Source organism: Nomia melanderi, chromosome 11 (genome assembly GCF_051020985.1).
Source record: "Nomia melanderi isolate GNS246 chromosome 11, iyNomMela1, whole genome shotgun sequence".
Classification (NCBI taxonomy): Eukaryota; Metazoa; Arthropoda; class Insecta; order Hymenoptera; family Halictidae; genus Nomia; species Nomia melanderi.
In genome coordinates, this window is record NC_135009.1 from 8,362,383 (window position 1) to 8,376,531 (window position 14,149).

The 14,149-nt window shown below is 46.6% G+C and overlaps 2 protein-coding genes and 2 non-coding genes across 11 annotated transcripts in view; 2 read left to right on the forward strand and 2 right to left on the reverse strand.

The window, feature by feature from the left end:
• Window positions 1–14,149, reverse strand: part of S6KL (ribosomal protein S6 kinase like) — a 66,457-nt gene that overhangs the window by 49,851 nt on the left and 2,457 nt on the right. For all 8 annotated transcript variants that reach the window (XR_004235738.2, XM_031984872.2, XM_031984873.2 and 5 more), the window contains exon 8: window positions 14,025–14,113. Coding sequence is in view for 7 of the 8 variants with exons in the window: in XM_031984872.2 (XP_031840732.1) it covers window positions 14,025–14,113 (89 nt within the window). In the remaining variant the exon portion in view is untranslated. The remainder of the gene's footprint in view (window positions 1–14,024; window positions 14,114–14,149) is intronic.
• bnb (bangles and beads) lies at window positions 4,663–11,755 on the forward strand. The gene is made up of 3 exons (XM_076372346.1): window positions 4,663–5,043; window positions 8,981–9,477; window positions 9,575–11,755. Exons 2-3 carry the CDS (start codon window positions 8,989–8,991, stop codon window positions 10,604–10,606), a joined length of 1,521 nt encoding a protein of 506 aa, XP_076228461.1. The 5' UTR covers window positions 4,663–5,043; window positions 8,981–8,988; the 3' UTR covers window positions 10,607–11,755.
• Window positions 13,206–13,279, forward strand: TRNAN-GUU (transfer RNA asparagine (anticodon GUU)). The gene has a single exon. It is a non-coding gene; the product is annotated as a tRNA-Asn (tRNA).
• Window positions 13,704–13,775, reverse strand: TRNAW-CCA (transfer RNA tryptophan (anticodon CCA)). The gene has a single exon. It is a non-coding gene; the product is annotated as a tRNA-Trp (tRNA).

Here is a 14,149-nt window from a genome sequence, read left to right on the forward strand (position 1 = left end):
TGTCACTCGTACTAAAAATTCCAATAACTTTTAAGCAATTTCTTAAATTGCCACATCTAATTTAAATTTCTCTGTCTTAGTTCAATGTAAACGTATTTTGATAGAACTTATCAAGTGTAATTAAATGCAAGGGATTCAAACTAGAAGAGCTTCCTGTTTTCAAGTTCCATTAGCTAAAATTTAGCGAAGACATTAATAGATAACATTATACATTTAAACAATACCCCGAACAATTGAGATCGATGAAAATTCGATTGATCGAGATCCTACTATAATCATCTTCCTAATGTACTCTCGATCATGTTTGATTGAATTTCCCTAGTTCCGTATCTCACATTGACCACGACTGTAATTATCGAAACTTAAATAACAAGTCCTAATACTGCTAACATTTCAATATTAACACTAGAACTACCGAGCACTTAAACCGTCTTTTTAACATTTCTTTATAAAAGCTATAAGCGTGAATTTATTAAGATTTCAATTGGCTTATATTTCAGTGTAGGTTTTACCAAGTCAGCTTCAATGATTTCTCAGAAAAGCATCTGTACCTTCTCAATAATTGCAAAGAGAGAAATTAAGAATCGGTAATTTTGAACTACCTGGTAGTTCTAGTGTTAAAACCCCTTCAACATAAGATTGTCACAGATTTTTCAAATAAAACTATTCTCTACTTATACGTTCGCTAACAAGAATCTCAAAACAGGACACCAATTTCATCTTGACACCCGTAACAAACGAGCAAAACGGACTCGAAGTTTACATCCATCAAGAGGTGAACAATCTCGGCCACGATCACGAACAAGTGAACAGCCGAATAACGACGAGGAGCACCGAAAACATGGGTCCAGGAGGAAAGAGGGCCCTGCATACATCTGCATCCCATTATCTAGCTGGAACCGTCCCCTTCCTGTGTTCCATGGGGCCGATCCATCTTCAGGCGCAGCATAGGCCAATAAAAATCAAGCAAACAGCCCGAGAGGAGCACGTCTGGTATCGACGACCTCGCATCAGCCGACGACCTTCGCCCTGAAGAGAGAACCGGTCCCGGAGCGTCGAGATGCGTCGCGCCGCGTCGTCGCTCTCTGCCCACGAGCGAGCGAGCGGGCGATCGATCCGAACCGATCCGCGAGGGAAAATCATTCTGGGCCGAGACACCGGCGTCCCCGTTCGTCTTCCATACGTCCACCGGTTTACATAACGCCCGGACACGCGTGTCATACGCGCGTGCACACGCTCCGGCCCACGGTGACTCACGATCGGCTCGAACATTATGGAAATCCACGGCAATCGGGCGCGAATGATCGATGCCCTGGTCTTTTATTTAGTTTTTAACCCCTTGTCCTACAACATCGTGTCAGACTCGTGGTGAAGATTTCAAGTGGCATTGAACAAACATAAGTATTATTTTATTTGTTTGAATGCAAATTATATATTATTCCTCCATTATCAATGATTATACCTTAGAGGACACGTTGACATAGAGAAAGACTGAAATTTTCTCCCATTTTCAATAACTTATTAAGAACAAGGTAGTTAGATCGATCACAGTTTACAAAGAAATCATAGGGCAAGGGGTTAATGCATTCATTTATTTGTTTGTTGGGTTGATACAACAATTTTGACGTTTTCCGTACATGTTTGACACTAAACGTACCGACACTTTGTGCAGATCTATTTCTAAACTAACGAGCCGAATAACTGATTACAACGTAATAGGAGATAAGTTAGAAGACAAAAATTGAGAAACTGATTAATAGGATAATACTGGAATTGATACAAAGTTAAATGGACGAAATAAAATCTAGGATTTTCAATCAAATTTTGAGACCAATCGTTCTACCGGTTGCAGTATGTTTAGTGTTAACGAAAAAATGTTCGCGTTTCGAAGCAGTGCAACTTTTTGCTATGTTCGAAGAATTTTTATTTTTTCTTTTGTGTATCTGAGATCGGCTTTGGGAAGTCTGTCCCGCACACTGTATTCACGGAATAATCTTATTCTTATAAACTCTTACCATATCCTTATAAAAGGATTTTCACCTTTCACCTAAGATACTTGTGTCAAACGTTAAACAAAAAATTACTAACCTATTCGGAGTCTCTGAATATCTCTAAACTATTAAATATTCGATTACAAAACATTCCCAAAACATCGCGTCTGTCAACCAAACAATCTTTCGAAAGTTTCGTTAATTTTACAAAATCTGTAACTATCCCGTTAAATATTTCCAACAACCCTTAACAATTCCGTACTACACTCGAGAGTGAGAAATTACAATGATTCGAGGCCGGTAGGAAGATTCACGCTTCCGCCCAAAGTTTAGAAAAGCCGAGTCTCTCGGGGCTACTTATACACGCCGAACACGTGCCAGACGATTCGTTTACGCTCATTGAGAGGATGATCCGCCCCGTGAAGAAAAGAAAGACACGTAAGCGGTACCGGCCGACGAAATTTCGCCGGTCGATGTAACGCCGGTGTCTGCCCTTACGCGTTAAGAGGTCACATCAACGATAATTCGTCGGATGAAGACAACACAATAAGAAGAATTGCTTTACGTAACGAACGTGATAATTCTATCAGAGACGGCCGTGCACGATGACGAGAGTGGTTCGCTCGTCTCGACCCGGTCGCCGGAAAAGGGAAGAGGTTTTGTGCTTGCGTCCTCCATTTCGATGGATCGTGGAAACGTGAATCCGTCATACTATTCTTTCAATCGAGTTGTATAATTCTCTTTCTCTCTGGAGAACAATGGAGAACTTGATCTTCCATCATGGTAACGAAAGAAAGTTAACTGACACTAGCCTTACGGAACGCATCAATTTGATGCATATTAAATTTTATGAATATTACTTGGCGAACATCTTACATCGGTCTTGAACGATGTGATCACACGAATATCTGCCCCAATAGTCTATTTTTAAATCCCTAATTTCCAAGATCTAAGCGAACATCAATTTTTCTGGGAACAGTGTAAACCGTACAATAAATGTCCGTGGATTTAGATAATTCAGAAAATTAAGTGTTTCATGAAATGTGTTTTATACTTAGATGTTGAAATTTATTGTTCACTAATGATTACTTATTTGTTTTGAATTTTATAAATATTCTGTGAGAGTGTCATTGTAATAACTAATATTTTGGAATTTTTCATTCTGACAACTCGAAAGGGAAAGATGAAATAGAAAAGGAAGCTTTACGGTTTGGAAGATCTGAATAGACACGAAAAATGACAGCGCCGCTCTACGAGCCAATCAGCGTGTCCTAATACTACCATCGCCACTCAGATCGCGGTCAAACATCAAGGTCCTTTTCACGTTTATCGAGCTCGCGTCGTACTGCGGCTGCACTTCCGGTCGATACTGAATCGCATCGAGCGAATGTTTTTAAAACACGTCCGCCTGATGGAAACCGAACGTTTGAATCACGGATCACTTGATCTGATAAAATCGTCGAAGATTAATCAATCTCCAGGTGCGCCTGAAATAATCTCGAAGCGCGAAGTGGCTCCGTAATTATTCCATACGTCTGACTCTAGTAACACAAAATTGCAAATAAACAAATATAAAATGCGATAAGACTTTAATTTTATTCAGACCTTGAAGAAACCCTAACAACACATCCAACCACACATTCATTCGATACGAATTTCCTTACGCAAACGTCTACAAAAAGAGCCCACACTTGCATCAACATCCATAGTCCAGTCGCTCCAAGCTTCCCTCACCTCCAAAATCAAAACCCTCAATCCACACTCATCGAAACCTCTTCATTCCTCCCGACCAGTACATTCTAAACCTTCATCACAATGACTTCAAACACCCCGTACATTCTCGCAACGAAGCAGAAGCAAAAGCAAAACCAAAGGCGCCGCAGGAAGCCGGCAGAGTGTCCAAACTCCACTATGTCTGCAACAGTATCACTGCGCGTTTCTCACAAACGGAATCGTCACATACGAACTGACATCGACGTATCCCGCTCCATTGAAAGCAACACCTTGGACCATCTCTCGCGAATTGCGGGTCCTAACCAGCCGGCCGCCACTCCGAGTGAACAGGTACTGCGTTGACACCCGGCCGACGAGAACAGAAATCGAACGCGATCGGGACAAAGAACATACGACCGGCAATTCCATCAGGTCCCTTAGCTCGGGTGACCAAGTGGTCCTAAGATCTAACAGTCTGAAACCGTTCGATTCACGAGGCCATGGTCCGCGTTCGCGGGCTCGACGGTTGAATCCCGAAGGATCTTCGGCTGGGCCGAGGTGGCTCGTTTTGCTCCTGGATCGGCGTGGGCCGCGGTAGAGTGGAATCGCGAGCCGGCGGACAGGCGGTTGGAGATCTCGCGGCTCCAGGGAGGAAGAAGGAAAAAGCGAAACACTCAGGGAAGCGGCGAGAGACCTGCGTGCGAGAGGGAGGACCGCGGTTAGAAGAAAGAGAGGAGTGGGAGGGGAGGGTGTGTGTTGGTACCGACCGCGAAGCAGGTAGAGGGAGGACGGGGGGGAGAAGGAGGACAGCGATAGAGCGAAGGAAGGGCAACGGAACAGAGAAGAGAAGAGAGAAGAGTAAAAGAGGGGCCCCTGGGTCGGAGGGGCGAGGAGGTGTCGGGGCCCCCTGTGCGATCCGAGCCGAGCGGCCGCTGGTGGGTAGATGGGTATATAAGCGGGGCCCGGCCGATTCCATCTCGACACACGACCCAACCTTCATCCCGCACACCAACCCGGCATATCGCACGGTTGCCTCCTTCGTAAAACGAGCGTAATCGCACGCGCGCGACGAAAAAAAGAGAAGAAAGAGTAGCAATACAAGGGTAAAAGCTCGCGTCCATCTCTTCAACCCTCTTTTGTTCCCTGGGCTCGATCGGTCGGAGAACACGGTTCGCCAAGGTTTTTCTTCTATTTGACCGGCACACACGGTTTTACTGATCGGTGAGCGGAGAGAGGGACAGACTATCTCTCATCGAGGAGCAACAGGAAGAGAAGGCTACAACTGGTGTCGACGAGTAAGCGGCTGCTGTTTCGGTTTACGGAGAGGAGAGAGAAAGACGTGAGTACCAATTCGAACACGCCGGATTCGGTTTTTCCCTTCTCGCCGCGAGCTACCGGTGGTTTTTTGCCAGTAAGGGAGTTTCATTAAGGGTCGGGGGAGAGTCTTATCGTGAAGGATTGGTGAGAATGTCGCGAGATTTTTTTTGTCGTGCTTTCTAACCTTTCGATTCGTTTGACGGATCCGTCGATCCTCGGATGTTTTTCGCAATCGACAAACGGGATGTCATCGTTCGCGTCCCGTGGAATGGCTCTCTCCACGGGCTCCGTGATTACGAAGGGAGAAAAACGTGCGGGCGAGTGGAATAATGGTCGGAACATATAATTCGCGTGGATTTCGCAACTCGCGGCGACCCCGCGTTTGCGTAATTCTTCGCTTCCTCTCGCAACGCGCGAACTCTTTTTCCACTCCCCCCCCCCCCCCCCTAAAACCCTCTCGCCATAGCGGGTCGCGAGAGTTTCCTCACGGTTAATTAGCCCCCGTCTAATCAGCTTAATCTGAGAGTCAGCCGCGAGTAGCAGCTCTCGGATCCTCGCCGATACGGTGTCTGTTTCTCGTGGGACCGAACGAAATCGCTCATCCCCATCGGATGAATCGATTGGACGCGCGTATCGACGTGATAGCACGAAGCCCGTGATCTATCCGAAGCGAGCTCCCCCCGCGACTTAACGCTCGAAGTGCCACGGAATTTTCTTTCGTATACCGCGCCGAATCGAAGTGCTCCAATTTCTCAGGAATGTTAACAGGTTTCATAACTCTCGCGAACATTCCCTGCTAAAACCGAACCGTTGTCAAACACGCCTCAACGATCATGCTTATTGTAATCGTGAAAATCATTCGAACATTCCACTTTTCAATGCTCGAGCCGCGTTTCTTTTAGATCGAAAGTGTACGCGTCGAGGTATCGCGCGGAGTAAAAAGCGCGATCGAGTGTCGGCGCGGGATCGATCGGCGGGGCTCGAATCGTCATCGATCCACTGATAATCGCTGGAACGCGACCGGTGTTCTAGCATGTTCGCGTCGAACTGCGCCGCATTCCCTGACCAATTGATTCAATGTGCGCAGATTGGATCGACAATCGCGATCGCTTCGAAAAGGACAGAGACCGGCAATGTATAGACGCGCGCGTACAATGGACCGCGGGCTCGCGAAGAATGGGGAGGCGGACGGGGCAAAGAAAGAGAGAGATAAAGAGAAGGGAAGCAGAAAGCATTGTGAAGCGGCGAGCCACTTGATGGACCGCGACTTCTTTGTAACCGTGCCTGTCATTATTGTATCTCTGATGATCTTGATAAGGTAATGGGTGGCCATCATCTTTCACAGGCGTATCCTCCCCATCAAGTCGTGCCTGCCGCCTTCTCGTATTCCCCCTCCTCTCTCCTCGTCGTCGCCCTGCGTCGCGAGATATCGCCGCATTGTTTTTCTTCCCGGTCCAATTATTCGGCTTCCAAACGGCACTCCGCGGACGGAGGTCGTCTATTAAACGTCCGTGGAAAATGTCATGTAAACGTCCATTCGATACGTCACCACCGCGCGAGGCGGCAATTATCGGTTGCCTCCGTTCACAACACGGTCGATAGGCGAATACTAGTTTCTCAATACCTGAAGTCCCTTCGTCCGCAGATAGAAGCAAATCATTTTGTTCGTCGAACGATCGATTCTATGCAAGGTACAATAATTCTATTTCATAGAAAACTTATTTTACCATTAGCACCGGACTTGACTTTGACCTTCTAATTTTCAAGATTAATCTACTCGATTTCTAATTAATTAATCTACTCGAATTTGCATATACGTTGCATATCTATCAACTTTATCTGAGACTTCAATGGTTCAGACTATTTTCGTATCAAATCATAGACTCTTCGTACTTTTCGTTTTCGAAATCCTAGCTGCGGCCATCCCTTGCGCCGCGTCCATCGCCTATCGTCGTCTCAGCGGGGGTGTTTCTAATCCCGAAACACGCGTGGCCCCTGCGAGTACTGAAACTGGTCGTATTGGCTGGTGCGCCAATAGCTCTGGTGATCTCTCTCGGCCAGTTTTTCTTTATCGCCGCATTTGCCCTCTCCGTTCGCCGCGCATTCCGCCACGGTTGCGTTCTCCGGGCAGAAGGCGTGTCCCTGGGACGCACAACGGAATACACGGGCGCCCGCTCCCCGTCGCGACACTTTTGCGCAATTTTTCGGCACCAGAGATATACAAATAAGGCGGTCGTCCCTGTCATCTCGTTGGGCAGCCCCGCGCCCGCGCGGAACGTTCGGGAACGCGCGCCGTCTTTACTCTCGGAGACAGCGTAGTACCCACAAGCTTCCTCTCGATATAAATTACTCGCTTGATTGGCCGCGGACTCGGACCTCTAGAACGGAAGGTCGTTCAACGGTGTACTCTCGCCAAGCGCACGGGAGAATGCTATCGGAGCGCTGGGGTTTTATCCAGCCGTGGAGCCGGTCTAAACTCGCGAGCGGATTTCGTCAGCGCAACGTTTCGCTCGTCGAACACTCTCGCCTGGACGTGCTCGATGCCACTTCGCGGTGTCGCGTGGACGCCGATTGTCTCCGGTTTCGTCTGTACGCTGACAGACCCTCGAAGCTTCCACGGGCATGTAATATCGCGCGCGATTTGCGCGGTGGAATCGATTTACGCTTCGACGATACCTGTTGGAAGCGGAGAATCGGCAACGGGGATTCGATTAAACGTGTAATTCGATGTCTGTAGCTTCTGTTGGACATAACGAGAAATATTCTGTTAATAGATTTGTAATATCAGTTTTATAGAAATTTTCCATTGCCTCCTTGATAAATAGCGGATACAGCGTATTCCTTTCGGCAACAGTCCGTGTCATCGAGAGGATTCTCCAAAATAGAATCTCTATAATCTCAATAGACACTGATGATACCATCGAAGCGGACCGGACAGTCTCTCCTTCCGTTTCCACGGGCACCGGAAGACCCACCCATGTATCACTTTCCGTTCGCGGATCACGCAACCACCGTGCTCCGATTGACCACGACCCGCGACTCTGTATATTCGTTCGTATAAATAAAAAAAAAAGGAAAACGATTGAAATTCTGATACAGCCGCTCAACGATCTCGCGAGTCGCCGTTACGAAAAATCTCTTCGGAATCGTAACGGACGTCTTTGTTCGCGAGTAATTCGTTTAAACATACGACACCGGGACACCGTTCGATTAAATCCGTCTCGAGATATCTCCAGCGTCTATTGATGTACGCGTGAGTTTAATCATCTTCGTCTTCCGGCGGGCAGACGGGCGACGAAGAAAGATGTCACTTCGGAGAAGTCGCCGCGCGAACGCGGCGCGTAACAAGCGCGAGGGGCACGCATCCTGTCATTAGTTCCATAACGCTCGCCTTATTCAATGCATTCGGTTCAATGTCACCTGTCCCTCTCCTTCCTGCCGGATCTCCAAGCAGCCCCTTGTCCATCCTCTCTCTCTCTTCTCCCCTTGCCCTCTCCCTCGACCGATTCCCCTGTCTCTCTCCGACCGACGAGCAGCTTTTCGTCTCGCGACCCATTCATACGGCCGTGTTCTCCATTCATGCCGAGTGCCAGAGAGTCCCGCGTGGCTCACGTCCGCTCTCTTAACTGGAAGATTGCGAGGAAACGTCCCCTGGTAGCTCGTTTCCTCTCCCTCTGGCGTTGTTTCGCTCTTTTCCGCCGCGGTCCCGCTTCAATTCTTTTGTTTCGCTGAGGACATTCGAATTTTAACCTCGTCGAACGAGAATCATAGGAAACTGAAGCTTCTTCCGTGGATATACGCGCAGTTGTACGCGTTGTCGGGTTACTCTTGAATTAAAATTATGAAACAACGTTGCGGAACACTGTCTGTCGTCGCGAGAAAGATAGAGAGAGAGGAGAGCACGGACAAGTATATAAAATTCTAGACGAGACTCAAAAATCTTCCTTCTCGTTCCACAGGTACGAAGATGAAGCTGATCGTGACAACGATGATGTGCCTGGCAGTGTTAAAGGCGTCGTTCGCGTTGCCGTTGCCTGCATCGGTCGGGCTGGCCCACGTGGACGTCTTGCCGATGCCGGGCACCGCACCCGATCCGAAACAGAAAGCCGTGAAAGTGGAACCGGCCCCGGCGCAGTCGGCCGAGTCCGCCGACAAGCGCAACCTGAAGAGCGACCCGATACCGGACCCGCTGCCTGAGAAGCCCGAGGAGAAGAAGGAGGAACCAGCTGCGAAACCCGAAGAGAAGAAGGATGACCTGATCATCCCAGAGAAGAAGCTGCCCGAGCAGCCGCAACCGAGCCAGGAGGCGCAATCTCAACCAGCTCAGGAGCCGAAACTGGAACAGCCTCAAGAGGAGGAGGGCTTGAAACCGGCCGCGTCCGAAACCCACGAGACGGTGCAAGCTGCGCCGCAAGAGCCCAAGCAGGAACCCGCCGAAGCTTCCGCCGAGCAAACCGTGAGTATTTGATCGATCGATCTCTAAAACCGGGCACTGTCAACCGCAGGGAAAAGTAGAGTTCTAACGGGACCGCGTTTCCACTTCAACATTCCAGAAAGTCGTGCCTCTCGAAGGCAAGAGCTCCGAGCAGGCCGACTCCGCTGAGAAGTCCGCAGAGTCAAAGGAGGAGTCTAAAGAAGAGAAGAAACCTGAGAAAGCGAAATCCAGCGAATTGAAGGAGGACGAAGCCCAATCGTCCGAATCCTCCGAAGAGAAGTATGCCCTCGCGCCTGAAGAGAAGAAGCTCCTGGACAAACCCGAAGAGCAAGAGGAGAAGAAAGCCGAGGAGAAACCGGACCGCGTGACCCGCGACGCCGAGGAGGCAGTTCCAGCAGTAAAGAAGCTCGACGAACCGGCCGAGCAGTCCCCAGCGGCCGCTGAAACCAAGAAGAGTGAGCCACAGGCGAAACCGGCGGTCGAGGAAGCGAAACCCGCGCTAAAGAACGAGAAGGACGAACCAGCTGCGCAACAACCCGCGGCCAGCTCCGAAAAATCCGCTGAGGAGGCGCCCGCAGCCGCTGCTCCACCAGCGAAGGAGGCGAAGAGTGCTCAGGTCGCTGTTCAAGATAAACCCGAAGAAGCTAACCAGGAGTCGCAGGTCACAGCCGAATCTAATTTGCAAGCAAAAGTTGCGCCGGCTGAAGAGAAGAAAGAGGAACCCCTGAAGCAGGACGCCGCGAAGGAGGGGAAATCGGAAGAATGCTCAGAGGAGGAGACGGACAAATCGGCGGAAGAGAAATCTGAAAAATCTTCGGATGACAAGTCGGACAAGTCCGCGGATGTGAAGTCGGAAAAGTCCTCGAATGAGAAATCGGAGAAGGCGTCGACCGAGACCACCGCGGAGTCTGCAGATAAGTCCTCCGAGGAGAACGAGGCTAAGTCTGCCAAAGCTAAATCCGAGCTTTTGCCGAAGCCCCAGGAGTCGGAGAAGTCCGCAGATGAGAAGTCGGACAAATCCTCGGAAGAGAAATGGGAGAAGAGACTCGTCTACGAAGACAAGTCCTCTGAGGACAACGAGTCCAAATCTGCCGAAGCCAAGCCCGAGCTTTTGCCGAAGCCCCAGGAGCTTAGGCAGGAATCCGAGTAAAGCGGGCGTTGGGAGGCGGGACGACGCACAACGGTAGCCCCGGAAGCAGCAAACATCAACGAGAGAAAGAGAGAGAAAGAGAGAAAGGGAGAGAGAGTGAGAGAGAGGCCGAGTGAAAAAGAGAAAGGGAGAGAGAATGTGTGTGTGTGTGTGTGTGTGTGCATGCGTGTGAGTGAGAGGGAGAAAGAGCGACCGCTCGAAGTATATCGATGAAAAATATTATCAACGCGTCGACACACCATCAGCAGCGACAGGACGCGCGCGCGGATCCTTCCCCTCGGTCAGAGGCGGCGAGCCTCTAGCGTGCACGCGAAGAAGCGTGTGAACGGTTCAAACGGGAGAGAAAGGGGACACGGAGTGAAAGCCATCGGTGTGAATGAGAGGGAGAGATTGTTCGATCACTCGCGAGCAGGGTCCAAGCATCCCCGGCGCGCTACAAATTCCGAGATTGAAAGGATTGAAAAGGAAAACACAAGAAAAAAAAAGCAGCAGCAGCAACAACAACAACAACAACAAACAACAACAACAACAACAACAACAACAGCAGCAGCAACAACAAACAACAAGATTGTTCAATCGATTCGGGGCGGGATGACCACGTGGCTACCTGGCTGTGACTGGGGGATATAGACTTTACAGGCGTCGTTGACGAAGATCCCTGCTACGACGGCGACCAAGATGACAACGCTCGCGCGCGAGCGAAACACCTCGCACGTCGGGAACACGTGGCCACCCTACAGGAGACGATCGATGGCCCGCAACGTCATGGATCGTCCGAGAATTCGTCCCGGTGGACACCGCGACTTGTCCGCGGGGACGAACGCAGCCCCTAATCCCCTTTTTTCCTGATTAATATCCTCATCCCGAAATCCGTTAAATTTCTTTTTCTCCTCCCTTCCGACTCCCCATACACCCAACCTCTTTTTATTTTTTTTTTTGTTTCTTGAATCCACACACGACCACAACCACCACCTCATCCCAATAAATTAGTGTGTAGCTCGACCCTGTCTTTTTTTTTTAGAGATACGTGTCATTATTATTATTAATATTATTATTATTACGATTTAGTACCAGTACCGCTATTATTATTATTATTATTTGTATTATTGCTATCATCGTTATAATAATAATCATTATTATTACTGTCAAGACCGGTGTTCAATCTAACATCTCCACCAGAATTACGCGCTTCGCCGATGGGAACAAAAATTCCACGCGATCGTAACTCGTCGCACGAAACATGATGGACAGCCGAAGATCGAGGTGGAACACGACGCGCGGCGTTAATATCGATTCCGCGCGCATTCCGATCGTCGCAGTCGTGACCGTCACAGCAACGCGAAAAAGAAATAACAATCGGCGACGACACGCGTCTCGCAATTTAAATTCGTTCTCGTATGCGTCGAAGTTCGTTGAAAACACAGCGCGAATCGCATAGCTTCGATGAAACGGTTTTTCTTTCCTTTTAACAAAACGGATCATGATTCTAAGACGGCGTTCTTCCTGACGTGAACATTTGCATCGCGAAAATGGTTACGAACCGTCCTGTCCACGGGGGGAATGCGGTTGCACAATGCACGAGAAGATTCGCGCGATTGGCCGACCACGACATTTCTCCGCGATGCATCGCGATGCATCGATTCCATCAAAGGCCGAATGAAAAGTTATCGTGTCTCGGGCACACGCTTTTGTAAACAGTCGGGTATAGCAGAGGTGAGTGGACCCGGCGAAATGTCAAGGCGTGAAGGGTTTTGCAACGGACGGGATACGCTCTTTGGTTTCTTCGATTCATGTCTCCGCATAGTTTTACGCAAGATCGAGGTGAACGAGACATGCCGCGATATCGCGACCGACGAAAGTTCGCGGTGGAATGGTCACGTGACGTACATTTTCGGACGTTCGCTATTTACTATGAAACCGTGATCGCCATTTTGGTCACGGTTGGTCGGCGACGAAAAACACAGAAAAATGTTTGATTTCTACATAAAAATAATACTTAGCATTTTAACGAAGAAACATGAGAATAATACTCGTAGCAATAGGGCGAATAATGAATATTTTTACAGTCAATACGTTGGTCTTCTGGTTTACGCGATTTTGTACACAAAGACTCTAAGTTTTCTAATAATCTCAGTATAATTTAGAAGTCATACGTTTATAAATTCTATGACTTCGGAAGAACAAATAAGAAAGAAGGATTATTTAGATCGTCAATTATCTCGAAAAATTGTTTTTGTTAATTAAGCAAAAAAAAATTTTATTTTCAAATAAAAGTAATATCCATTCAAAAAAGGAAGAAGAGCAGAAATATAAATAATTCATATGTGTTGAATACTACAGTTATGCAATATGATCGGTACGAGTCATTATTTCTATTAATTTGTTTCGTTTCATTGCATATTTGTGTTAGTACTTACCTGGTCTTTATTTCAAATTTCGATTAATACAAAGCATTAAAAACCATTTGCTGTTAATAACTGGTCAAACTGACATGACATACATGACATAAAAATTGTAACATCGTGATAATAAATAATATAAAGTATTAGAAGAAAATAGATCAATTTAAGAAAGGCTAAAATAAAACTCAGAACCAATTGCCTCCGTGGCGCAATCGGCTAGCGCGTTCGGCTGTTAACCGAAAGGTTGGTGGTTCGAGCCCACCCGGGGGCGAATTTTTTTTTCACATTGATAACAATATTTTAATATATGAACATAACTTTTCTCAATAATATAACAATTTAAGAATTTCCATAGATGTAAATAAAACAAAATTCTATTAACTATATACTCATTCATCTGAAGGACACTAAAAATAATTATTTAAAATTTTTTATATTTAATAATGTCTAATGCATTCCCAAATAAATAACATTTTAGGACATGCTATAATAAACAGTTATAGTTTTGCAAATAAAAAATTGTACTAATAAATTAATGAACTTAATATGTCTTTATTAAACATAATTCTACCGCTGATAATTATATATATATATTTAGGTATACATAATTTACAATTATTAAGAAATAAATGTAATAATTAGAAATAATTTAATCGCGGAAAAATAAAAATTTACACAAAGAAAAAAAGATAAATTGACCCCGACGTGATTTGAACACGCAACCTTCTGATCTGGAGTCAGACGCGCTACCGTTGCGCCACGGAGTCAGTTGATGTACGTCTTCTTCGAAAGGTTCATGAACAGAAAATAACACTATTTCGATATAATCAAACGTATACAGGATTGATTTATAATAAAGTCAACTGAAATTTGCACTTATATATATATATATTTTGCAAATAATTGTATATTTATCTTTTCAATATTTTTTGGTAAAATAATAAGTTCAAGAAGTATAGCTATAGCCATACCTACATTAAATTATTTTAAGAGAAAAATTCAAGCATATCACATACCTGATTTGTCAGCATGAAACAAGTCAAGACTCCTAGTGACCACCAATCTACCTCCTGTCCATAATATTGTCTCTTCAATATTTCTGGTGCTGCATTTAATAAAAATATATATAGTTTGTAATATT

Excerpts from the sequence above, each read along its gene's own strand:
- bnb (XM_076372346.1), top strand. The coding sequence starts at position 8,989 with ATGAAGCTGATCGTGACAACGATGATGTGCCTGGCAGTGTTAAAGGCG. Across the intron at positions 9,478-9,574 it reads AAGCTTCCGCCGAGCAAACC|AAAGTCGTGCCTCTCGAAGG; the intron begins GTGAGTATTTGA and ends TCAACATTCCAG.